At 40.8% G+C, this 24,607-nt stretch overlaps 1 protein-coding gene across 4 annotated transcripts; it reads right to left on the reverse strand.

Moving 5' to 3' along the window:
* Nucleotides 1–5,584: 5,584 nt before the first annotated feature.
* Nucleotides 5,585–24,239, reverse strand: Znf157 (zinc finger protein 157). 4 transcript variants are annotated; one of them, XM_028884874.2, is made up of 5 exons: nt 23,881–24,239; nt 17,471–17,662; nt 9,268–9,394; nt 8,865–8,960; nt 5,585–7,791 (listed from the first exon to the last, which is right to left on the reverse strand). In XM_028884874.2, the coding sequence occupies exons 2-5, from the start codon at nt 17,540–17,542 to the stop codon at nt 6,566–6,568; spliced, it is 1,521 nt and encodes a 506-aa protein (XP_028740707.1). In that variant the 5' UTR covers nt 17,543–17,662; nt 23,881–24,239; the 3' UTR covers nt 5,585–6,565. The 4 variants fall into 4 exon arrangements, with proteins under 4 accessions (XP_028740707.1, XP_028740699.1, XP_028740717.1 ...); XM_028884866.2 differs by having other exon boundaries at nt 23,754–24,239; XM_028884884.2 differs by lacking the exons at nt 17,471–17,662; nt 23,881–24,239 and having other exon boundaries at nt 8,865–9,015; nt 9,268–9,739.
* Nucleotides 24,240–24,607: the final 368 nt, after the last annotated feature.

A 24,607-nucleotide genomic window follows, 5' to 3' on the forward strand; every position in this document is an offset into this window, starting at 1 on the left:
TCCTGTATCTAAACAGAAAGCACCAAAATTCATAGGACTATTTCTATTTGAGAAGTGAAAAGAACACATAGCTCATTGAACTATCATACTAAGACCTATATATAAAATTATAAGGAAGTCACAGGACATCCTCTGAGGAAAAGAGCAGGAACAGGCAGAAAAAATTAAAGATTATGCCCATACCTAGCAAAACCTGCATTACTCAACACCTAATGCTGTGTCAAGATCAGAAATCATGATTAGCCAGGCAGTGGTGGTACAAGCCTGTAATCCCAGCATTCGGGAGGCAGAGATAGGCAGATCTCTGTGAGTTCCAGGCCAACCTGGTCTACAAAGCAAATTCTAGGACAGCCAGAGCTGTTACACAGAGAAACCCTATCTTGAAAAAACATAACAAAAAAAAAAGGAAAGAAATCATGATTATGACATCCAGTTATTATGGATGCGGACCATTGAGCCCACCTGACATAATTTTGTTCCACTAGGATTTTGGACAACTAAATTTCCATATGCAGCAAAAATATGCCATCTTAAATGTATATTTGGCTAACTTATGAGACTTTAAAACAAGTGTTAAGAGACTTATTACAACCACACACACAAAATCCATCAATCAATCTTTCTTTCAACATATCTATAGTCACTCTGTAACCTATACACTATCTATCTAATCCATCCATCCATCCATCCATCCATTTATTGTATGCTTTAAGAGTTAACATTAGGGGCTGGAAAGAAGGCTCAGAGGTTGGGAGCACTGGCTGCTCTTCCAGAGGTCCTGAGTTCGGTTCCCAGCAACCACATGGTGGCTCACAGCCATCAGTAATGAGATCTGGTGCCCTCTTCTGGCCTGCAGGCAGAACACTGTATACATAATAAAAAAAATAAAATTAAAAAAAAAAAAAAGAGTTAACATTGGCCGGGTGGTGGTGGCGCACGCCTTTAATCCCAGCACTCGGGAGGCAGAGGCAGGCAGATCTCTGTGAGTTTGAGCCCAGCCTGGGCTACAGAGCGAGTTCCAGGACAGGCTCCAAAGCTACAAAGAGAAACCCTGTCTTGAAAAACCAAAATAAATAAATAAATAAATAAATAAATAAATAAATAAATAAATAAAAAGAGTTAACATTAGTAACTAAAATCAGAGTAAAGAAGTTATGTTTGGCTGGGTGGTTGTGGCACATACCTTTAATCCTAGCACTTGGAGGAACTCACAGAGATCTCTGAGAGTTCAAGGCCAGTCTGGTCTACAAAATGAGTTCCAGGACATCCAACGCTTCACAGAGAAACCCTGCCTCAAAAGAAAATAAATAAATAAATAATAAATAAATAAATAAATAAATAAATAAATAAATAAAAAACAAAATTCAGACTCTCTAGCAAGCATATATATATATATATATATATATATATATATATATATATAACTTGTAAATTTATTACTCAAATTCTGGCAGGGGAGAAAGACAAATATGTCTATGTTTCTGGTGTAGCACTCATGACAGTATGAGAGTAAAGTCTGCATAATAATTTTTCAAGAGGAAAATGATCCTGGGTTAAATGTAGAAAATAATGAAGAGAATTAAGATGGTGATTATGTATGTAAAACCAAAGGAATATTGTTCACATAAAAATGGTTTTATGGGTCAGTGAGGTGGATCAGCAGGTAAAAGTATTTGCTGTACAAGCCTGGAAGCCTGAGTCTAATTCCCAGAATCCACATACAAGTGGAAGAAGAAAACAGACTCTACAAAGTTGTCCTGATCTCCATGTGAGTTTTATAGCACATGTACCCACTCACCCATAATCACACACACACACACACACACACACACACACACACACACACACACACACACAATTTTAAAAATGGTTTGTGCACACAGATACCATATTACATCATTCTATTTTGAAAATCTATGCACGTTTATACATAGACATGTAAATGAACAAACTTGTTAAAAATTTAGAGAACTGATAATAAGTAATGATGGCTGTGGAAAGTGGAAACTTTCTCATACTGCCCTTTACATTGTAATGTATACAACTTAAGGCAGGAAAAGTCCAATAATTAATAAAGCTGAAAACCTTCTGCATCAATTAGAGCTCAAGCAGGAAACATATCAGTTGTTTTAACACAGAAAACCTACTTCAAATAATTTACTGGCTATGAAATTGTTAGCCACACAAACATATGAGAACATTTAGGATATCAGGTAAGTAGCAACTGCAGAAAGCCACTGGGCAAGGGCAGTAACGTCATGGGGATGGGTGGTACAGTGTTCCCTTTTGTAGGTTCGTGATCTCATAAATAAAAGAATTTTAAAAGACACAGAAAGCCAGCCTGGGCTACCAAGTGAGCTCCAGGAAAGGCGCAAAGCTACACAGAGAAACCCTGTCTCGAAAAACCAAAAAAAAAAAAAAAAAAAAAAAAAAAAGACACAGAAAGAGCTCAAGGACAATTTATTGGAGTCTGAGAAAAAAACACAGCAAACAAGCTGGAGATCTCAGCAGCTGACAGGAGACTGAAAGAGGGAAAGGAGAAAGCTACACTTTCAACAGAGCACAAGGGGAACACACTACAGAGAACAAAGAGAGCGACCAGGGTCATGTACAACATTACCCTAGGTTGAAACCCCAGTAAGAGAACATGTTAGAGATTTATGCCCTTCCCTTCTGCTTTGAAAACAAGGATCCTAAAACAATGGACCCCCAAGAACCCCATGCTGAGAGAGGGGAAAAACCAAAAGGCACTGATGTGCAAACACCAGAGAAGGAATCTGCCTTTGGGGAAGAGATTTCCTATAGTTTTGACAGCTTATCTCGGTTAACACATGCATAGCTTCTGGCTTTTCTTTCATTTCTTCTACAAAACTACAGTGATACTACAGGAAGGGTGGAAGGAAACTAGGAGTCTGTCTTGCTATGGGATTTGCTCAAACATTTAATAAATCCATTTCCTTTACCAGTCTCTAATGTGTTTTTAAATACATGGAAACCAAGGCAGCAGGTTTAAGGGCCAAACTGCCCAGCAACCCTTTGTTCTTTGTAGTTTTTATTGAAGGGGCACAAAATTGTCATCTTTTCAAAGTGACATGGGTCTTGGGCATGAAGGCAGAGCTCTACCCTTTGGGGCCAACAATGGAGAAAATGCTTAACCTTAATATCACTTGAGTTAACCTTACAGTCAGCTAAGAGTTGGTTTGGGTGACCTAGAATTCACGATATTTCTAAAATAATAACTACGAGCTCTGCTTGATGGACTAGATGTGCTGATTACAGACAAGGTTCATCCCAGGAGGTCAAAACTCAGAGTGCTTGATTTGACAGATGTGGACTATGACTTCTGGAGCATTAGGGCAGGAACCCATGAAGGTGACTGCTCACCACAAGCCGAGGGTCAGGAGCAACTAGTGGAGATCTGTCCTAACTCTGGCATCAAGAAACATTTTAAGGTAGTAACTGATCTTGAACTCATAAAGACCAGGTTCAATCAATGTGCCTGGTACTTGTTACAGTGGGCCCAGCAGCGAAAAGATTCCATTCATGTATGCTGTAGAAAGCTGAAGATTTGGGATTCACCGGTCTTCGCTGCTGTACAGATCTTCAAATTGATACATCTAGACTGTATCCTGAAGCTGGAACTGACCCAGTGGTCACTTGAATTCATAGTACAGCTTTTTCCTTACTTGGAGCAGATGAGAAATCTTCATACCCTTAAGCTAAGGGGAATTCGGGAGCCCTTAAGATCTGCTGCTTCTGCAGAGCAAGAATGGATAAGCATGTTGCTTTCTCTGATCTCCAAATTCCCTTGTCTCCAGAATCTGTCTTTATCTAATATCTACTTTTTAACAGGCTGCCTTGAAAAGTGACTCAGGTGCCTGAAGACCCCCATGACGAGCCTGTCAATCAGTAGCTCCTGGCTCTCCCATTCAGACTTGGACTACCTGAGCCAGTGCCTGAACATCCAGGAGCTCAAACATCTGTACCTAATAGGTGTAGAGCTACCTGATTCATGCCCTAAGCTTCTTGGGCTTCTCCTTGAGAGAATCTCGAGTACCCTGCAAACCCTGGAATTGGAGGAGTGTCAGATGAGGGACTGTCATTTCAATGCTATCTTGCCTTCCCTGAGCCAATGCTCCCAGCTTACTATGGTCAATTTTTGTAATAATAACATCTCTCTGCTTGTCCTGAAGAACCTTCTACGTCACACAGCCAAGCTGAGCAAGCTGACCCATGAGAAGTACCCCGCACCTCTGGAATGCTATGAGGAACTGAGAATACTTAAAGACAAATTTATGCTACTTTGTCCTGAGCTGGTGGATATACTCAGGGCCGAAAGGCAGCCCAAGAAAGTCTCCTTTTTTACCAGAACCTGCTTGAACTGTTTTCACTGCTGTTTCTATAGCCTGGAGGCCAGACTTTTTTGCCTTTGTCCATAGGTAGGATAAGGTTTCTTCTGGTACTAAAAATGGAAGCCTAGTGTTGGGAGTGTGTGTGTATACTGTGGACATCCTCGATTGCCTATAATAAAATGTGCTGAGTTTGTAAAAAAGAAGAAAAAAAAATAATAACTACATGTATTTTGCCAGTTTACCTTCTAGTTTTGTTAGTTTGGGCCAAAGAAGCAATAACTAATATCTATTGCTGTCTGATTACATTTTGATTTCATTAGCTTTGGAACAGTTTAGAGCCCCTGTCTGTCACTGGTTCATCTTTAACATTGCAATTCATTACAAGCAGCTTATGGACTGTTATCCCTCATTGAAAGGCCAGTGCTAGTTGATTTTTTTTTATAAACATAGAAAGCCAGTGCTTGAAAATTAATGACAAATACCTTAGAGATTTTTCTATTATAGTCTCTGAGTTTAAGTACAGCCTGGTCTATATCATGAGTTCCAGACCAGCCAGAGCTACATAGTGAGACCCTGTCTCAAACGAACAAATGTTTTAAATTCCTTATCTATCAGGCAATTATTGACCACTGACCAGGCCATTTTTATCAGAGGCAGCTAACATGTTCTTATGTCTGAAATGGTTCCTGGAAGTAGATGCTGCAGAGGATCCTTTCTTTCTCTTTCTGCCTAGCATCCGTTATCAGTAACAAAGGATGAAATCAGAATTATTTAAAAGTAGAAGGAACATGCTTGTGATACCAAGACTTGGAAGGGAGATAGCTACAGGATGATCCTGAGTTCTAAGCCAGCCTGTGCTATAAAATGAGACCCTATCTTTAATTAAAAAATAATAATAATTAGAAGGGTATGGGAGGGGTCCTACATTGCTAGGGCTCACAGGTCTAAGGTGGTGACATCATTCAGCTGATGCTTATCTCAAGAAGATGCAATACCACAAGGCTGTTTCTTTCAGAGTTGAGCATCTGATGAAACTGCCAACAGGAACTCCTTTGTCCCTGTGTAGTGTTTCTGGGGAAACATTTGGATGAACAAGGAGCTCATGGGAAGGGGAAAAGATCCCTTCGTCTTTAGCCCAAAGTATATATCTAGTATCTTTTTTTTCCTTTTTCCTTTTTTTTTCCAAGACAGGGTTTCTTCATGTAGCCCTGGCTGTCCTAGGTTTTGTAGACCAGCATGGCCTCAAACTCAGAGATCTACCTGCCTTTGCCTCCTGAGTGCTGGGGTTAAAGGCATGTGCCACCACAGGCTGGCTGTATCCAGAATCTTATTAGCCAAGTTCCAAAAGGTAGCAGTTGACAAGGCAGAATATGTTTCAGAGTAACAAAGCACACTCTAGAAGGGTGGACTTACAGTAAGAACAGAATAGCTTAATAACTGGCACAAGACTTAAAGTTACCAACAGGGACAGATCTTAGGAAGGTAACGTCAATTGAAAACAAGCCAACTTGCTAAGCATTTAACTACAATGTGACACAATTTCTGTAAAAAAAAATTAACAAGACAAAATAGTATTATACATTGCAGACTCCATACTATATCAAAAAAATCTCACAGTAGATTCAAATTTTAAATGTTTGAGGAAGTATAAATAAATATTACCACCTTAAAACAGACAATAGCTTAAACATAAAACTTTAGTGCAAGAAAAGAGTTAACAAAATTGAAAAACCAGCTGAGTAATCTGAGAGAAGATATTTTAACACATGAATGAGGACTTTATATGCTTACATGTTAAACAATAACACCAACAACAACATTTAAACCAGAGAGTAAGATAAAGTTCTCATTAGGAAACAGTGAACAAAGGATATAAGCAATCAGTACAGATTTAAAAAAATATTCAAATGGCTAATCATCACACAATATGTTCAACTTCATCACTAAATTGAGAAATACAAATGAAAAAAGACAGACAGACTGTTTTGCCCACCTGTTGTCAAAGCACTCAGAAGACTGGCAAAAGTTCAAGGCCAGCCTGGGCTACAAAGTGTCTCCAAAAAAAAAAGCAAGCAATACTAAGCTATTCTCTAAAGGGAGCAGACACATTTTTATACCAGTCTAAGTACCAAACAGTGGCAAATGTGCTTTGCATGTTCTGCTTGATTAGATGCCCCTAGGGGCTTGGCCCAGTGTTGGGAGTGAGGGACTCTTCAAGGAGAAGCTTTCTCCAATGCACAAAGCAAGGATCGGCCCAAGTGAGTTCTCTGGTGTTCTGTGAGGTGGGATTTCCGACAGAAGCCCTTTCCACATTCCTGACATTCAAAAGGCCTCTCTCCTGTGTGAATTCTCTGATGCTCAATGAGGCGCACTTTCACATAAAAAGCATTTCCACATTCACTACATTCATAAGGCTTCTCACCAGTGTGAGTCTTCTTGTGTTGACGAAGGGATTTCTTCATGCTAAAGATCTTCCCACAGTCACTACATTCATAGGGTTTCTCTCCTGAATGAATACGCTGATGCTCAATGAGACGAGCTTTCACATAGAAAGCATTTCCACATTTATTACATTCATAGGGCTTCTCTCCTGTATGGATTCTCTGATGGATTCCCAGAGATGACTGTACCCTGAAGGCTTTCCCACATTCATTACAATGATAGGGTTTTTCACCTGTGTGAGTTCTTTGATGATTATTTAGAGTCATTTTCATTCGGAAGAATTTCCCACATTCTCCACACTCATAGGGTTTCTCACCTGTGTGAATTCTTTGATGTTGGTTTAGGGATTTCTTTGCTCGGAAGTTTTTCCCACAGTCCCCACATTCATAGGGTTTCTCCCCTGTGTGAGTTCTTAGGTGCTGGGTGAGAGATATCTTGACACGAAATGTCTTACCACATTCATTGCATTTATAAGGCCTCTCACCAGTGTGGGTTCTCTGGTGGATTGTGAGGGTTGCCTTCTCAGAAAAGGTTTTCCCACATTCAGTACATTCATAGGGCCTCTCTCCTGTGTGTGTTCTGCAATGTAGAATGAGTTGTGACTTCCTGCCAAAAGATTTTCTACATTCATGACATTCAAAGGGCTTTTCTCCCGTGTGAGTTTTCTGATGAGCAATGAGGTATGACCTTGCACTGAAAGTCTTTGTACATTCACCACACTCATAGGGCCTCTCCCCTGTATGTGTTCTCAGATGTTCAACAAGGTTAGATTTCCTGCAGTATACTTTTCCACATTCATGACATTCAAAGTTTTTATCTCTGGTATGAGTCCTTTTATGTTGAATAAAACCTGTTTCTTCATGGAAGTCTTCCTCACATCTGTTATAATCAACATTTTGATTCAAAGTTTGAATACTCTGATACTGAAAAATGTTATTCTCCAGTACAAGGGCATTACCCCCAATTGAACTGTTGCCAGACAGCAGAGACAGAGGTCCTTTAAAAACAAGATGTGTGTCATTCATTCATGTAAAATCCCCAAATGGCTTCCCCTGTCATAATATAAAACACTTAACATAGTCTTATAATGTTATAATTTGGAGCTAGACACAGTAATTCAAACCAGTAATCTCAGTAATTGGGAGACTGAAGCAGGAGGATCACAACTTTCAGGACAACTTGGGCTGTACGGTGAGACCTGTCTCAGAAAAACAACAAAAGAGAAGAAAGAAAAGGAAAGAAAAAAGAAATCCACCTACAATTTGCCCCCTTGCTAATTCACAGACCTCTTTACTAGTCCCAGGATACATTTCTCAGGTAAGGATCAACATTCACAATTCTCTTCCTAGAACACACCAAATATACATAGCTCTGTCTCTCACTTCACTGACATTTGTACACTAATGTTGACCTCACCAAAAACCTTTCCCTGGATATAGTCCCTAAAAGTGCACAGTAATGGCTGTTTATCTTAATTTGGACTGCTTTTCTTTTCATCATCCAAAACACCAAAACACTACATATTTATTTGTTTCTGGATGCCTTCCCTGACTAGATTGCAAGCTCTAAGAGAACAGAGATATTATTTATTCACTGCTGGATCCCAGTACCTAGAATGTGACCAGCACACATTTGACATCCCTTTAAGTTTTGGTAGATAATTAATTGAATATATGAACAGATGCCTGACATCAGAAGACATCAACAGCAAATTAAGAAATGGAAGGATAGGGCTGGAGAGGTGGCTCAGCTGTTAAAGGCTAGGCTCACAACCAAAAATATGAGAAATGGAAGAATAAATTTCTAACATGAGGCAGAGATCAGTAAGTACAACAGATAACATTATAAATATCAAAATACACTAGTACTAAGATGTGAGCATAATATTGGGGTAGATAATTTTGTTTAGTAATTTAATTTACTGAAGTATGTACACTTTCTGTCCTTATTTCAAAGAGCCCAAGGCTCTAAAACGATTCCTGAAAAATATTACATAAGGATGCCCTTTGACCTAAATTCCTGGGATCTGGATTCCCATGTGTTCAGTGTTTCTGGTTCTTGCGCACTCACCTGAGTAATTACAGCCTGAAGATTCCTCTTCTAATATCCACAGTTCTTCTCCTCTCTCCAACTTAAAGATCATGTCTGGTTTGGCCACGCAGAGGCCTGTTAATGGGAAATGGCACAGGACATGGGCCAAGAAGTTTGAGCTTTAGGGCATCTGATGGAGGAGGAAGGTACATCTTTCATGAGCTGCACAAGGAAGGGGCCCATTTAAACCTTACATTTGGGGACATGAGAACACATTCTTCCTGGAGCCCTAAACTGATCATTCAGCTGTAACTCTTTTTTTTATTTTTTTTTTCAGCTTCAACTCTTCAATCTAAAACTAATATATCACTAAACTGCAGTGGTGGCATATAGGACAGGAACCATATGCTCCCAGGGGTTACCCAGACACACTCATCCTCACCCACAGATGCCAAGTGACTGTAGGTCTCCAGCATCACATCCTTGTGCATGTTCCTCTGGGTAGAGTCCAGTCTGTGCCACTCTTGTTGGGTGAAATCCACAGCCACATCCTCAAATGACACAGATCCCTGTAATGACAGTCTACAGTGATCAGAGCAGGGGCACGTTAGGGAGAACACATAGGTACTAATCTTCTCAATGCAGCCCCATTGGGAGCTGAATGGAAAGAGCCATGCTAGATACCTTGGTCCATGTCTTACAGGAAACCTTCTCTGAAACGAAACAAAACAAAACACACACACAAACACACACACATACACACACACACATGTATTAGGGCTATGTCTTCAACTTGGAGCCTTACATGTCATAGGAATATTATTTTATTTGTACAAACTTACTTGGTACTATGTGATAATTTGACATGCACACACACACACTGTATGTGTGTATGTATGTATATATGTATGTATAAAAAAAGGTTGGCAAGATTGCTCAGTGGGTAAGATCCTTTGCCACCAAACCAAAATAAAATGAATTCATTCCCTGAACCCACACAGAAGAAGGAGAGAACCAACTCACAGGTTGTCTTCTTGACTTCTACATATTCACCATGGCAACACACATAAACACACACTAAAAATTAAGTATATAAAGTAAGCTTCCAAGTATAGTGGCACACTCCTATAATCCTAGAACTCAAGAGGCAGAGGCAGAAGGATTGTGAGTTTGAGGCCAGAGTGGGATATACATAGTAAGTTCCAGGCCAGCTTGGGCGGTATAGCAAGACTCAGATTCAAAAAAAGAAAAAGAGGCCGGGCAGTGGTGGCACACACCTTTAATCCCAGCACTCAGGAGGCAGAGCCAGGCAGATCTCTGTGAGTTCGAGGCCAGCCTGGTCTACAGAGCGAGATCCAGGACAGGCTCCAAAACTACACAGAGAAACCCTGTCTTGGAAAAAAAAAGAGAGAGATAGAGAAACTGAAAAGGACTGAGGATGTAGCTCAATGCTAAGATGCTTGCCTAGAATGTAGAAGGTCCTAGGTTTGCTCTCCAGCTGTGTAAGATAAATCACATATGTGTATATATAATATATGAAGAAAGAATATGAGCTTGAGGCCAGCCTGAGCTACATAATTCTAGGCTGACCTGTACTATACAGAGACTCAAAGAAAATGTTGAATGTGGTCTCCCACACCTATAATTCCACCACTTGTAAGGTAGACGCAAAAGGATCAAGAGTTCAAGGGCAGTCTCAACTACATAGAGACCCTATCTCAAAACAATAATAATATCCTGGGGACTATGGAGTTAGATCACAAGACAGGAAGGTTTGAACACAGAATGTGAATTCATCAAAATACATATACTACAGTATGACAAGAAAAGTATGCTATGGGTCTAGGATGTGGCTTGTTTAAATGCACAAAGCCATGGGTTCTATCCCCAGTGCTCCATAAAACCAGGTGTGGTGATGCATATCTGTAATCCTAACATATCTGTAATCCTCGGGAGGCAGAGGCAAGAAAATTAGAAGTTCAAAGTTGTCCTCAGCTAAATATTAAGTTTGAGAACTGCAAAAAAAATTTTAAAGAAAGATTACCATCTAATTGTGTTTGGGTACTGGCTATGTTATCTTCCATTGTATATACTCTTCTCTCTACCTTTCCCAGCCTCTATTAATCACTATTGTACATTCCAATTACCCTTTATAACATCCACATGTAAGAGACTAGGTAGAATTCCTACATCTGGCTTATTTACTTAACATAATGTCCTTCAGTTCCACCCACTTTAATGCAAATGACAGGTATATTCCTTTTTTTTTCTTTTTCTTTTGGTTTTTTTGAGACAGGTTTTCTCTGTATATCTTTTCGCCTTCCCTGGAACTCACTCTGTAGCCCAGGCTGGCCTCAAACTCACAGAGATCTGCCTGCCTCTGCCTCCTGAGTGCTGGAATTAATGGCGTGTGCCACCACCGTCCAGCTAGTATATACCTTTTATGTCTCCTCGGTACTCTAGCTCAAGTAGTCTACTGTTCCCTTGCAGTGTACAACAGAAACAACTAAGATATTCTTTAACCAAGGAATGGCTAAAATGTGTTCTATCCACACCATGGAATATTACTTAGAATAAGAATGAACGCCCAGCAGTGGTAGTGCACGCCTTTAATCCCAGCACTTGGGAGGCAGAGCCAGGCAAATCTTTGTGAGTTCGAGGCCAGCCTTGTCTACAGAACGAGATCCAGGAAAAGCACAAAGCTACACAGAGAAACCCTGTCTCGTAAAACCAAAAAAAAAAAAAAAATGAACAATCTATTGTGTCACATGTGTCACATACAGCAATCTGTATGAAGTTATAGAAAATTATTCAGAGCAAAAAGAGTAAATCCCCAAAATGCACATAGTACATGGTCTGATTATATAACATTCTTGAAATAATACATCTGTACTGCATTAGAGAACACATTAATGGTTGTCAGGGATTAAGAGACAGAAAGGAGCCTCCCTGGAGGCTTGTAAACTTAGAAAACACCTTACTTTTGCATTCTGTACCTAAAGTCTCCAGTGGCGGCTTTGGGGACTGTGATCTAGGCACAACCAGATCCTCACTCTATTGTCTCAAAAAGGGGGCCTTAGACAAAGATATCTCAATATAGATAGACCCAGGCCAGTTTCAAGTCCCCCAGAAATGATGGCGCCAGCCCCAGGAACAAAAGAACAGAGTCAGGATGTCTAATGGTAATCAATTAACCACAAGATGCCCCTCTCCGGAGATAACATAACCAGACCCCGGAGAGGAGTTGTAAAACTCCTGACAGGGCAAACAGATAAGCTAGAATAAGATAAAGTCCAGGCCCAGGAAAAACTGGACCAATCAAGGACGGACCCGTACTAACCCCCTCCCCTCTAAGAAATTTTATGGGTTTTGCCTATAAAAACTAACTTCCCCAAGAAAGAGGGGCTCCTCCCTGCCTCACTGTATTGGGTGTAGGAATGAGTCCCTGTCTAGACTTGTATCTGCAGAATAAACCTTGCTGTTACATTCTGGAAAAAAAAAGAGAGACAGAAAGGAAGTAGTCTTGGCTTTTTTAAAAATAAATAAATACTTTATTATATATATACATATATATGCCCTCTTTTTTCTTTTAGTTTCTCAAGACAGGGTTTCTCTGTGTACCCACTGTGGCCGTCCTGGAACTCGCTTTGTAGACCAGGATGGCTTCAAACTCATGGAGATCCACCTGCCTCTGCCTCCCGAGTGCTAGGATTATGGGTGTGCACCGCCACCGCCCAGTGGTCTTGGCTTTTAAAGATAAGAGACACAGGTGCAGTTCAGTAATAGAGTATTTGCATAGACTTCACATAGATTCCTTCCCCCAGCATGGGAAAAAAAGGAGAGATCCTTGTGGCCATGGAAATGTTCTGTATGTGAGAATCCAAGAAATGATCTACAAAGGTTTCACAGGCTTACTACTAGGGGAAACTGAGTAAACCACACACTGCAACTGAATCTATAATTACTTCGAAAGAGACACATACCCAGATATGGTGGCACACACTTGTGATTCCAGCACGTTGGAGACTGAGGCAAGAGGAATGCCATGAGTTCAAGGCCAGCCAAGGCTACATAGCAAGATCCTGTCTCAAAAACCCCAAACAGAGTATTCTCCATTGTATCCCCTCTCACCCTTGGGAGTTCTTTTTCACTTTTCTTTAATAAATCTATGCTGAGCTCTTTAGCAAGCTTTTTTGTTGGACTATCTTTGGACCACCAGCCCACAAATAATGACCCAGAAACTTATTATTAATTATGAAAGGGTGGCTTTAGCTTAGGCTTGTCTCAACTAACTCTTTCAATTTAAATTAACCCATTTATAGTCATCTTCATTCTGTCACATGGTGTTATCTCTCTTTCATCTTGCACTTCCTGTTTCCTCTCTGTGTCTGCCAGCAACACCACCTTTCTTCTTTCCAGAGTTCTCTCTCTGCCTGGAAGTCCCTCTTATAACTCCTGCCTAGCTATTAGCTGTTCAGTTTATTACACCAATAACAGCAACACATTTTCACACAGTGTACAAATATCCCACAACATTTCCCCTTTTGTCTAAATAAAAAGGAAAGGTTTTAACTCTAACATAGAAAAACTATATACAGTAAGAACAATTATCAGGTAAGAATTACATTCACAGCCGGGCGGTGGTGGCGCACGCCTTTAATCCCAGCACTTGGGAGGCAGAGCCAGGCGGATCTCTGTGAGTTCGAGGCCAGCCTGGGCTACCAAGTGAGTCCCAGGAAAGGCGCAAAGCTACACAGAGAAACCCTGTCTCGAAAAACCAAAAAAAAAAAAAAAAAAAAAAAAAGAATTACATTCACAATGTCCAGTCCATTTGCACTTGGCAAATTCAGAGAAAATACTTCATTATCTATCCTATTTTGGTGAGTCCAAAGTTTTGTACATAATTCACGTTCTATCATATCTTATATTACCAGCCTTAAAATATCCTTTTAGACATTATAACATTTTCTTAAACAACTTTAGCTTTTATGTCTCTAAATCTTTTTTGTTTTTGTTTTTCGAGACAGGGTTTCTCTGTGTAGCTTTGCGCCTTTCCTGGAACTCACTCTGCAGACCAGGCTGGCCTCGAACTCATAGAGATCCGCCTGGCTCTGCCTCCCGAGTGCTGGGATTAAAGGCGTGCGCCACCACTGCCTGGCATGTCTCTCAATCTTATATACTTTACATCTCTTGTGAGTTTTTTTTTCTGAATTTGGTTAACAAGGAAAGCTGTAACTATAATTATCTCATCTTCAACACCATAAGAGACCTGAGAAGTTTATAATATTACCTGAGTAAACAGGAAGTGCAAACAAATGACTTCCAAAAATTGTAAGAAATGACAGAAACAGTTGGCTGCCTCGACAGTCACTCAAGTTTCCTCTGCAACACTGGGGCATCCATCTTCAACCTAAAGGCATCGAATATCTGATAGACTTTTCTTTTTTTCTTTTTTCTTTTTTTTTGGAGCTGAGGATCGAACCCAGGGCCTGGCGCTTGCTAGGCAAGCGCTCTACCACTGAGCTAAATCCCCAACCCCTGATAGACTTTTCTATGAAGCAGGAATTTTGAAGAACTGTCCTACCTTCTCTTGGCAAAGTTTAGTAGTTGCCTTCTTTTGTGTCTTGCTTGTGGAATTTGGACAGCATACTGTCAGCAGTCAAGGCAAGGGCAGTTTCTTGCCCAGTGGCTAACTTTGTCACAAAGAAAGCAAACTCCACATGGAAGTTCTTCAATGTCCATCATCCATTTTTTGAAGTAAATTGGTGCTGCCAGGAGTGGTGTCTCATTGTCATGAAAAGCCTTATGTTATTAAAACATCTTAAATGCTATATTCTGTAGGTTTGAAGACCATCTATCTATGTAAAATATATCTGTTTGACCTTGAAAGCATGCCTAACATAACTATAAGTTTGATTGTTATGGATGACTAACTACTAACCTGTGTTTCTTTATTATCCTAAATAGCTCCCAAAGACTAGAACTTTACATCACATTTTTAAATGAGCTGTATAGGTACAATACCTTAAACAAGAGTATAAACATATATAGAGTGTGTTCTAACACCCTTAAATTTGCATAAATACACAAAAATCCATACCAATATAAAATATTTCAGATTAATAGTTGCTTTTTTAGTTTAAAAGTAGATTCAATAATCTAACCTTTAATTCTATAATTTCTATATCCCCATTTTTTTTCTGAAAGAGATCATTGAATCTAACCTCCCCATTGGGTGGAGGTGGTGCACGCCTTTAATCCCAGCATTTGGGAGGCAGAGGCAGGCGGATCTCTGTGAGTTCGAGGCCAGCCTGATCTACAGAGTAAGTTCCAGGACAGGCTCCAAAGCTACACAGAGAAACCCTGTCTCAAAAAGGAAAAAAAAGGAATCTAACCTTCCTTGCTTAGTTTACTCTCTTACCATGACCAGTACCAATTTGCAACCAACCCTCCTAAGTGATGACAAACATCCATAACCCACAGAATGACCAAACCACCTATCCCACCTCTTGCGAATGTGGACATCATGTTCTTTAAATTACTTCCTGTTGCCTGGGGGCATTGGCATCTTTAGGGAAACCTGAAAAATTTGAGATAATGGTCAAGTCCTGGGAAAACTAGATGTAACATTTGTTGTCCAGTCTCTGTGCAATGAAAAAGTATAGGGCTTATCTGAAGTCCTAGCTAGAGTAGTCTGTGAGGCTGAACCCTCCCAGCTAGCAGCTTTGAAGTTGTTCTAGATGCAGAATTTTGAGGAAACTTCAACAGAGGCATTCTAAGGGGCTGGATCACCTGGGCTATTTGTCTTTATTGGTGTCTGGTCATTTCTTTTTCTGAAAATACACAAACTTTTAAAGGTAACATATATATCTGTATGAACACAAGTATAGAATGAGCAGTGTGTAGAAGTCAGCTATAGATGATTTTTGTTCTATGTTTGAGCAGATAAAAGGCATCTGTCAACTTTATAAGTCCATTTCAACTACATAACCAAACTGTAATATAGCTCTCTATCCATGCCATTTGAAAGGGTGGCATGTAATAATAAGTCATGAGGACTCTGTAGCTAACAAGATTTATCATGTCTCATCCAGTCTCAGAGCTATTCCCATGCAGAGATCAGCATACATGTCACCTGTCCTATAGTCTTTTCTGCTTTCCTCCCTTATGTCTGCAGCTAAGATCCTCAGAAGGTCTTTCCTAATCAAATCGGATCTTTATTAACTTTGAAGAAATCTATAGCTTTTTGTTTCCTATGAAAACAAAAGCAAAACCTCTCCCCCAATACAACATATTTTCTGACTTCCATTTTAAAGTTAAAACATCCCCAAAATATACAGGCTGGTTTAATTTAGCAGCTCTTTTCACAATCCAATGTCTCTCAGTAGCTGTCATTTTTGCTTATTAGCATTTAAAATATTTAAAGTTAACAAAGCACTATATATGATCCACATGCCCTATGTTATGGTATTTCCCATCCTTATGTGGATTTTTTTTAAACATATATTACTTTACTCTCTCTTTAAAGACTTTACTTTTTTATTTTTAAGCTATTTATTTTTTTATGACTGTTTACACCCATTTTCTTTTCTTTCTTCAGCACTTAAGCACATTTTTTAAGTATACTGTACCTTTTTAGAGGATTTCTGTGTCTGGACCTGGCTTTAGTACTTACACATTTTCTGACCACATGAGACAAATCTTAAACTGTTAGGTGGTAGTTAGGGCTTCCACTGTGCACCTCTGGTGGCTGGCTTCACTCCCCTCAGTTCCCTGGGAGCCTAGTCTCATGCAAGTGGGAGTCACATTTACCACCAAAGTTCTGGGAAGTTGCTAAGCCCACTTTCCTGAGTCCCCATGAATGGCAACCAACTGTTGTGAGTGCTCACAGAGAGGCCCAGGTGGCGACTGCAGTGGTGCCTGCTGGCGTGACTTCTCTTTGTGGTCATGCCCCATGTTGGAGTGATAAATGTAGTGGTACTTTTTTGTTGGGACTGCCATCCCGCAAATAATGACATGGAGACTTTTTATTAATTATGAAAGCTCAGCCTTGGCTTAGTCCTGTTCCTAACTAGTTCTTATAACTTAACCCATATTTTTTAATCTACGTTCTTCCTCGTGGCTCATTACCTCATCTCCATACTTCCCACCCTGCTTCCTCTGTGTCTGTCTGGCAACTCTACCTTTCTTCTTCCCAGAGTTCTCTCTCTGCCTGGAAGTCCCACTTACACCTTCTGCCTAGCTATTGGCCATTCACCTTTTTATTACACCAATCACAGCAATACATCTTTACATAGTGTACTAATATCCTACAACAGAGTTCTACTTGAAAACAAAACAAGCCAGGTGGTGGTGGCACACGCCTTTAATCCCAGCACTTGGAAGGCAGAAGCAGGTGGATCTTTGTGAGTTCGAGGCCAGCCTGGCCTATAGGGCAAGTTTCAGGACAGCCAGGACTGCTACACAGAGAAACCCTGTCTTGAAAAACAAAACAAAACAAAAAAAACAGCTAAAGAAACAACAAGCCCAAGAATGCAGCAGGGTTGTAGAACATTTCTAGAACCTGCCTACAGTCCTGGGCTTCACCCCCAGCACTGAAAAAGAAGAAAAAGAAAATAAAAAAAAATGGGGGGGGGACATCTTACCTCAGCTGATCTACCGGGTTCTTCTGAAATCAAGGCAGGAAATCTCTGGGGTGATTTCTCATTCGCTGACATGTTCACCCAGGACCTCAGCCCCTACTTCCAAAGCTGAAGAGCTGAAGAGTGTAGAAGATTCTGCAAGCCTCTAGTAAGTTGTAAAGTTCAATGAGTCCACAGAGGCAGAAGAAAGAAACCCTAAAACAACACCATCCATGTGTCTTAGTTACTGTTCTATTTCTGTAAGGACACATCATGACCCAGGCAACTCATAGAGTAAAGCATTTAACTGAGGCTTGCTTACAGTTTCAGAGGGCTAGACCATGAACATCTTGGTGGTGAGCATGGCAGCAGGCTGGTACAGCACTTGAGCAGTAGCTGAAAGCTCCCACTGATCTGAAAGTTGCCTACAGAACCAGAAGTTGGACCTGGTGTGGAAACCTCAAATCCCACTCCCAGTGCCACAACCTCCTTCAACAAGACCACACCTATTGCAGCAAGGCCACACCTCAATTGGGGACCAAACATTCAAATATATGTGCCTCTGGGGGCCATTCTCACCCAAACCACCACACCATGTCATTTCACACACTGACCTCACAGAGCTAAACACCACCAACTGAGATTTACTGTGGGTGGATTACAATATTCACACTCAACAGAATGAGCTGAGCCCATTATTCTCTGGTGCATCCATTAGGAGCTGCACTCCCCTGCCCTGACCCAGCCAGGCTGTCAGCTGCAGCTAGAAGCAACTCAGGGTCTTTTCAGAGACTTTACTCATGTGAACCCAGTATTTTTTTCCTGAGACAGGGGGTCCCAAAAAGAAGAGACCATCATTCCAATTGAAGGGCCTAGATAAGGCAAACTACTCTTGACTAAGAGGGTATTTTTCTTATTCTTCATAAGAAAGAATAAGTCTCCATGTATTTATTTGGGAGCTGGATGGCAGACCCCAAAGATCAAAGAGTAAAAAAAAAAACCTTACAATGGTATACCGTCCAAACTGGACATGCAGGACACAAAGAAAAGTGACTGCCAAAAGCTGCCAAGACAAGGCAGGACAGTCCTTCAAAATTCCTGCTTCATAGAGAAGTCTGTCAGATATTCTGCAGGACACAAAGGAAAAAGACTGCCAAAGTTTGCTAAGACAAGGCAGGGACAGTCCTTCAAAATTCCTTCTTCATAGAAAAGTCTACAAGATATTCTAGGCATGTAGGTTGAAGATGGGTGCCTCAGTGTTGCAGAGGAAACTTAGAGTGTCCAGGCAGCCAGATGTCTCTGTCATTTCTATGGTTTTGGAAGTTGCTTGATCTGTGTTTTCTGTTTACTCAGGTAATATTATATCCTTTTTAGAGTTTTTGATGGAGTTGAAGACTAGATAGTTATAGCTACAGTTTTCCTTAGTTATGATAGAAGATAAATTAGGTACAAAACTTAGGACTCACCAAGATAGGACAGATAACAGAGTATTTTCTCTGAATTTGCCAAATGCAAATGAACTAGATATTATAAATATAATTCTTGCTTGATAATTGTTCTCATTGTATATAGTTTTACTATGTTAAAGTTAAAACTCTTCCCTTTTAGATGGCCAAACACCCTGATAGTTGTGCCATAAACCCCATCCAAGGACTGAGGAATCTGGATGCAGACATCCACGGCCGGGCCCCTGGTGGAGCACTGGGAGTCTAATTAGTGAGAAAGAGGAGGGTTTATATGAGCGAGAATTGTTGAAGCCAAGGTTGGATAAAGCACAGGGACAAATAACCAAATGAATGGAAGCACATGAACTATGAACCAAAGGCTGAGGGGCCCCCAACTGGATCAGGCCCTCTGAATGGGTGAGACAGTCATTTGGCTTGATCTGTTTGGGAGGCAGCTGTGCGGTGGTGCCAGGTCCTGGGCTCGTTGCATGAGTTGGCTGTTTGAATCCTGGGACTTATGCAGGGATGCTTGGCTCGGTCTGGGAGGAGGGGACTGGACCTGCCTGGACTGAGTCTACCAGGTTGATCTCGGTCCTCGGGGGAGACCTTGATCTGGAGGAGGTGGGAATGGGGGGTGGGCTGGGGGGAGGGGGAGGGGGACGAGAGGGGGAGAACAAGGGAATCTGTGGCTATTATGTGGAACTGAATGGTGTTGTAAAATAAAAATAAAAATAAAAAAAATGAAGAAAAAAAAAACTCTTCCCTTTTACTTAGACCAAAAGGAGGAAGTGTGGAATATTACTTTAACTATGTAAAGATGTGTTACATTTGTTTATGTTGTAGAATATTACTTTCATTATGTAAAGGTGTGTTACTTTTGTTTATGCTGCATTTGTTTAATAATGTAAAGATGCGTTGCTGTTTTACTCTGCCTGCCTAAGGCACCTGATTGGTCTAATAAAAAGCTGATTGGTCAATAGCTAGGCAGTAGAGGGATAAGTGGGGCTGGCAGCAGAGAAAATAAGTAGGAGGAGGAAGAGAAGTGAAAGGAGACAGAATGAGGGAGAAAGAGAGAGAGATGCCAGGGTTAGCCAGCCAAGCAGCTGCCAGACAGACAGACACATAGTAGGGCATACAGAATGAAAGAAAGGTAAAAAGCCCTGAGACAAAATACAGGTGAAGAGAAACAGGTTAAATTAAGTTATAAGATCTAGCAAGAAGCCAGGCGGTGGTGGCACACGTCTTAAATCCCAGCACTTGGGAGGCACAGGCAGACGGATCTCTGTGAATTCGAGGCCAGCCTGGGCTACAGAGTGAGTTCCAAGACAGGCTCCAAAGCTACACAGAGAAACCATGTCTCAAAAAAACATAAATAAAAATAAAGCATCTTATACAATTCAGCAACCATAACTACTAATAAAAGTTCAAACTAAGGCGGGCATGGTAGTGCCTGCCTTTAATCCCAGCACTAGGGTGGGAGAGGCAGGCAGATAGATCTCTGTGAATTTAAGGTCAACTTGATCTACATAGTGAGTTCCAGAGCAGCCAGAGCTACATAGTGAGACACTGTCTTAAAAAAATAAACAAGCCGGGCGGTGGTGGCGCACGCCTTTAATCCCAGCACTCGGGAGGCAGAGCCAGGTGGATCTCTGTGAGTTCGAGGCCAGCCTGGGCTACCAAGTGAGTTCCAGGAAAGGCGCAAAGCTAGACAGAGAAACCCTGTCTCGAAAAACCAAAAAAAAAAAAAAAAAAAAAAAAAAAAAAAAATAAACAAACAAAAGGCTGGAGAGATGGCTCATTAGTTAAGAGCACTGGCTGCTCTTCAGGAGGTCCTAAGTTCAATTACTTGCAATCACATGGTGGCTCACAACCATCTATAATGAGACCTGGTGCCCTCTTCTGGCGTGCAAGCAAAACACTGTATACATAATAAGTAAATAAATCTTTAAAATTTTCAACTAAAATCAGGTAAGAGCTAAGTAACTCATATGAAGCAAAAATTACTTATGAAACATTGCCCAAAAAGCAGAATGATGAGCTACTGTTAGTAAAATTAGTAAATAGGGTTGAAGGTATAGGTCAGTCAGCATGAGGCCCTGGATTCAATTCCTAACAATACACACACACACACACACACACACACACACACTTACTTTAAAAAAAGAATAAACTTCTAAAGTGGATGGACTTACACAATTAAAGAAGTTTTTTATTTGGTGTTTTTAATGAGCTGCAATGTAGTTCAATACAGTACAGCATTATCGTATTACACATAAGGCCCTGAGTTTTATCCCCAGCACTGCAATTCATTAACCTGTTAGTTGACGAATTAATGACCAGGCCAGGAATGGTGGCACATATCTTTTGTTTTTGTTTTTTTGTTTTTGTTTTTGTTTTTTGAGACAGGGCTGATGACACATGTCACCGCCTGGCTGGTGACACGTGTCTTTAATCCCAGCTCTCAGGAGGCAGAGACAGGCAGATTTCCATGTGTTTGAGAGCAACTGATCCACATAGCAAATTCTAGGTGAATCAGGTCTGTATAATGAGACCATGTCTCAAAAAACAACAAATAAAAAATGCTGTGGAATAATTCTTTTGTACACTCTGAATGTGTATTGCTCTCACTGGTTTAATAAAGGGCTAACTTTATCTAGCTAGGCAGATAGAGATTAGGCAGGAAAGCCAAACTGGGAGAACACTAGGAAGAAGAAATGTGGGTCGCCACTCAGATGCAGAGAAAGCAGGAGATGAACATGCTGTACTAAAAAAAGGTACTGCCAAGTGGTAGAAAATGTGGGTTAATTTAAGTTGAAAGACCCAGTTAGTAACAAGCCTAACCTATTGGTCAAGTATTTATAATTAATAATAAGTCTCTGTGTGGTTATTTGGGGAGCCAACTGGCAGGACAGAACTGACTGGCGGGACAAAGAAAACCCACCAACAAAAAAAAAAAGAGATGTCCACTAGAACTCAACATTGTTTTGTAAATTCTATATGATATGATCAGAGTAAATATTGAGAATTATAATTGTAGCTTTCTGTGACAATATGATCTTTTATTTATTTTTATTTTATGTGTATGATTATTTATTTGCATGTATGCATGTACATATGTGTACAGTGCCCACAGAGGCTAGAATAGGGCATCAGAACCCCTGTGAGCTGCATGTAGATGCTGGGAACCAAACCCAGGTCCTCTGCATGAGCATCAAGTGCTTTTAATGGCTGAACCTCTCTAGCTCCATGATTTTTTTTTCTTTTTCCTTTTGGACAGGGTCTTTAATACATAGCCCTGGCTGGCCTAGAACTCACTAATGTAAACCAATCAGGCCTGGAACTTGTGGTGATCCTCCTGCATTTGCCTTTTTAGTGCTGAGATTATCTAGCAGGCTCTGCTGAAAGGCTACTAGGACTCCTAATTTATACTGATAAAGAACTGATACAAGATAATATTAGAAGAGCATGTTTTTTTTGTTGTTATTTTGTTTTTTTGTTTTTCCAAACAGTGTTTCTCCGTGTAGCCCTGGCTGTCCTAGAACTCCCTCTGTAGATCAGGCTAGCTTCAAACTCACAGAAATCCTCCTGCCTCTGCCTCCTAAGTGCTGGGATTAAAAGTATACACCACCATCACCTGGCTAGAAGAGCATTTTTTTTCTCAATAATAGTTATGGGAAAATGTAAATGATTTTTAAAATCCATTCATAAAATAGCAATACATATAATAAATAATGCTTAAATATTATGATATTATTATAAATAATAAAATAGCAATAAATTTGCAGGGCTGGAGAAATGGCTCAGCAGTTAAGAGCACTTGCTCTTAAAATGGCTGTTAAGAATACTCAGTGCTTGGCCGGGCGGTGGTGGCGCACGCCTTTAATCCCAGCACTCGGGAGGCAGAGCCAGGCGGATCTCTGTGAGTTCGAGGCCAGCCTGGGCTACCAAGTGAGTCCCAGGAAAGGCGCAAAGCTATACAGAGAAACCCTGTCTCGAAAAATCAAAAAAAAAAAAAAAAAAAAAGAGTACTCAGTGCTCATCTAGATAACCTAGAAATCAGTTCCTGTAAATCCAGCTGGTCTCTGAGAGCACCTGCAGACATATGGCATACATTTACACAGACAAATATACAAAATTAAAAATAAAATAAATCTTTTTTTAGACCTTAAAAAAGAATAAACTTGCTACAGGAGCTGGACCTATGCAATTATAGAAGTCTACTCTTTAAAAACAAAAAATGAGCTGGGGGCAGGAGAGTTGGCTCAGTGGTTAAGAGCACTGGCTGCTCTTCCACAGGGAGCACACACAGGTGGCTCCCAACTGCCTGTAACTCCAGTCCCAGGGGGATCTGACACCCTCTTCTGGACTCTTGAGGCACCAAAGGTGCACATGATCCACAGACATACATTCAGGCAAAACATTCATAATTGACACTCAATTTATAAGTTAGCAAAAGATTAAAATAGTACAGCTAAGAGTCAAAATTTAGGGAAACAGAAAATAGAGGCTTGCCAGGCATGGCAGCACTGAGAATCAGTCTCAAAAAGGAAGGAAGGGAGGGAGGGAGGGAGGAAGGGAGGGAAAGAAAACAAAAGCACATCAAAGAGGATCAACAAAGTAGCATGCTTCTGTAGAGACTGATGAAGAAAAATCCAAACACAGTATCGAGACAAGATGTTTGAAGCTAACCCAGAGGTCCTTGTTCCTGATCCACACAGACTCCCATTCGCTTTCATTCCCCACCAATGTCATCAAAAATTGGCAGTTCCTCACCTCCCAACACACACACATACAAATGCAACAAAGACATCATTTGAAAATCAGCTGAGTGACTTGCACGCCATAAACCCTCTAGCACTCACTTTAGCGCTGCGCGCCAAGAGACTTAAACCGCATTTCCGTTTCCTGTCCTTGCCCGGTTATTGCACCTTCTAGAGCCTTTGATTTTTGCACACAATCATAAGGGCTGAATGATTGCAGTCTACTCACACTGAACAAGGAGCATTTAGGGATCTGCAGAGACTTAGGCTGTGGGTGACGTTATCAGAAGACAAGCATGGCCGCGCCAAGACAGTTCTCTGTGAGGGCCGCCATCTTGACACCTATTCCGTACAGCTGGCGGTTCTCAGAAGGCGAGGCGGGGGCGGGGCGTTCACGTCCCTCTCGTAGGCAAGCTGCCGGAAGAAGCTCGTCTTAGGAACTGCACTCTGTAGGTCTGTGCATGTTCAGAGTTTAGCTAAGCAAAAGGAAACCCCTTATTCCGTGAGCACCGAGTTGTATCCTAATCTAATATAGAGACAAATTGAGCAAGAGCCGGTAGGAGTCAAGATGGTACAATCTCCATCTTGAAAGGTACCACTGGGATGAGGGGGTAAAGTCAGGCAAGGAAGGCAGTATTGGTCCGAGTGGACGATACCATTGGAGAAGACGGGAGGAAGGAGTCAAGATGATAAAGTACCCTGTAATTGGGCCAGAACCGCTAGGAAAGAGACTTGAATCTCCCTCAATCTCCACAACCACCATAAAAGGTAATAGCCAAAAGTGATAAACTGCTAACAGCCTCTGGTATAAATAACTTGTGTTTTCCAGCACACTGCTGATGGGGAAAAAAAAGTTATAAACATACTTTGATGAAAATGAGCAGCAAACCACGCTCTTTCCTTCCTACGTTCTTTCTTAAATTTCTTCTTTTGGTTTTTAAGACAATTACCTGATC

The sequence above is a fragment of the Peromyscus leucopus genome, chromosome X, assembly GCF_004664715.2.
Source record: "Peromyscus leucopus breed LL Stock chromosome X, UCI_PerLeu_2.1, whole genome shotgun sequence".
Lineage (NCBI taxonomy): Eukaryota > Metazoa > Chordata > Mammalia > Rodentia > Cricetidae > Peromyscus > Peromyscus leucopus.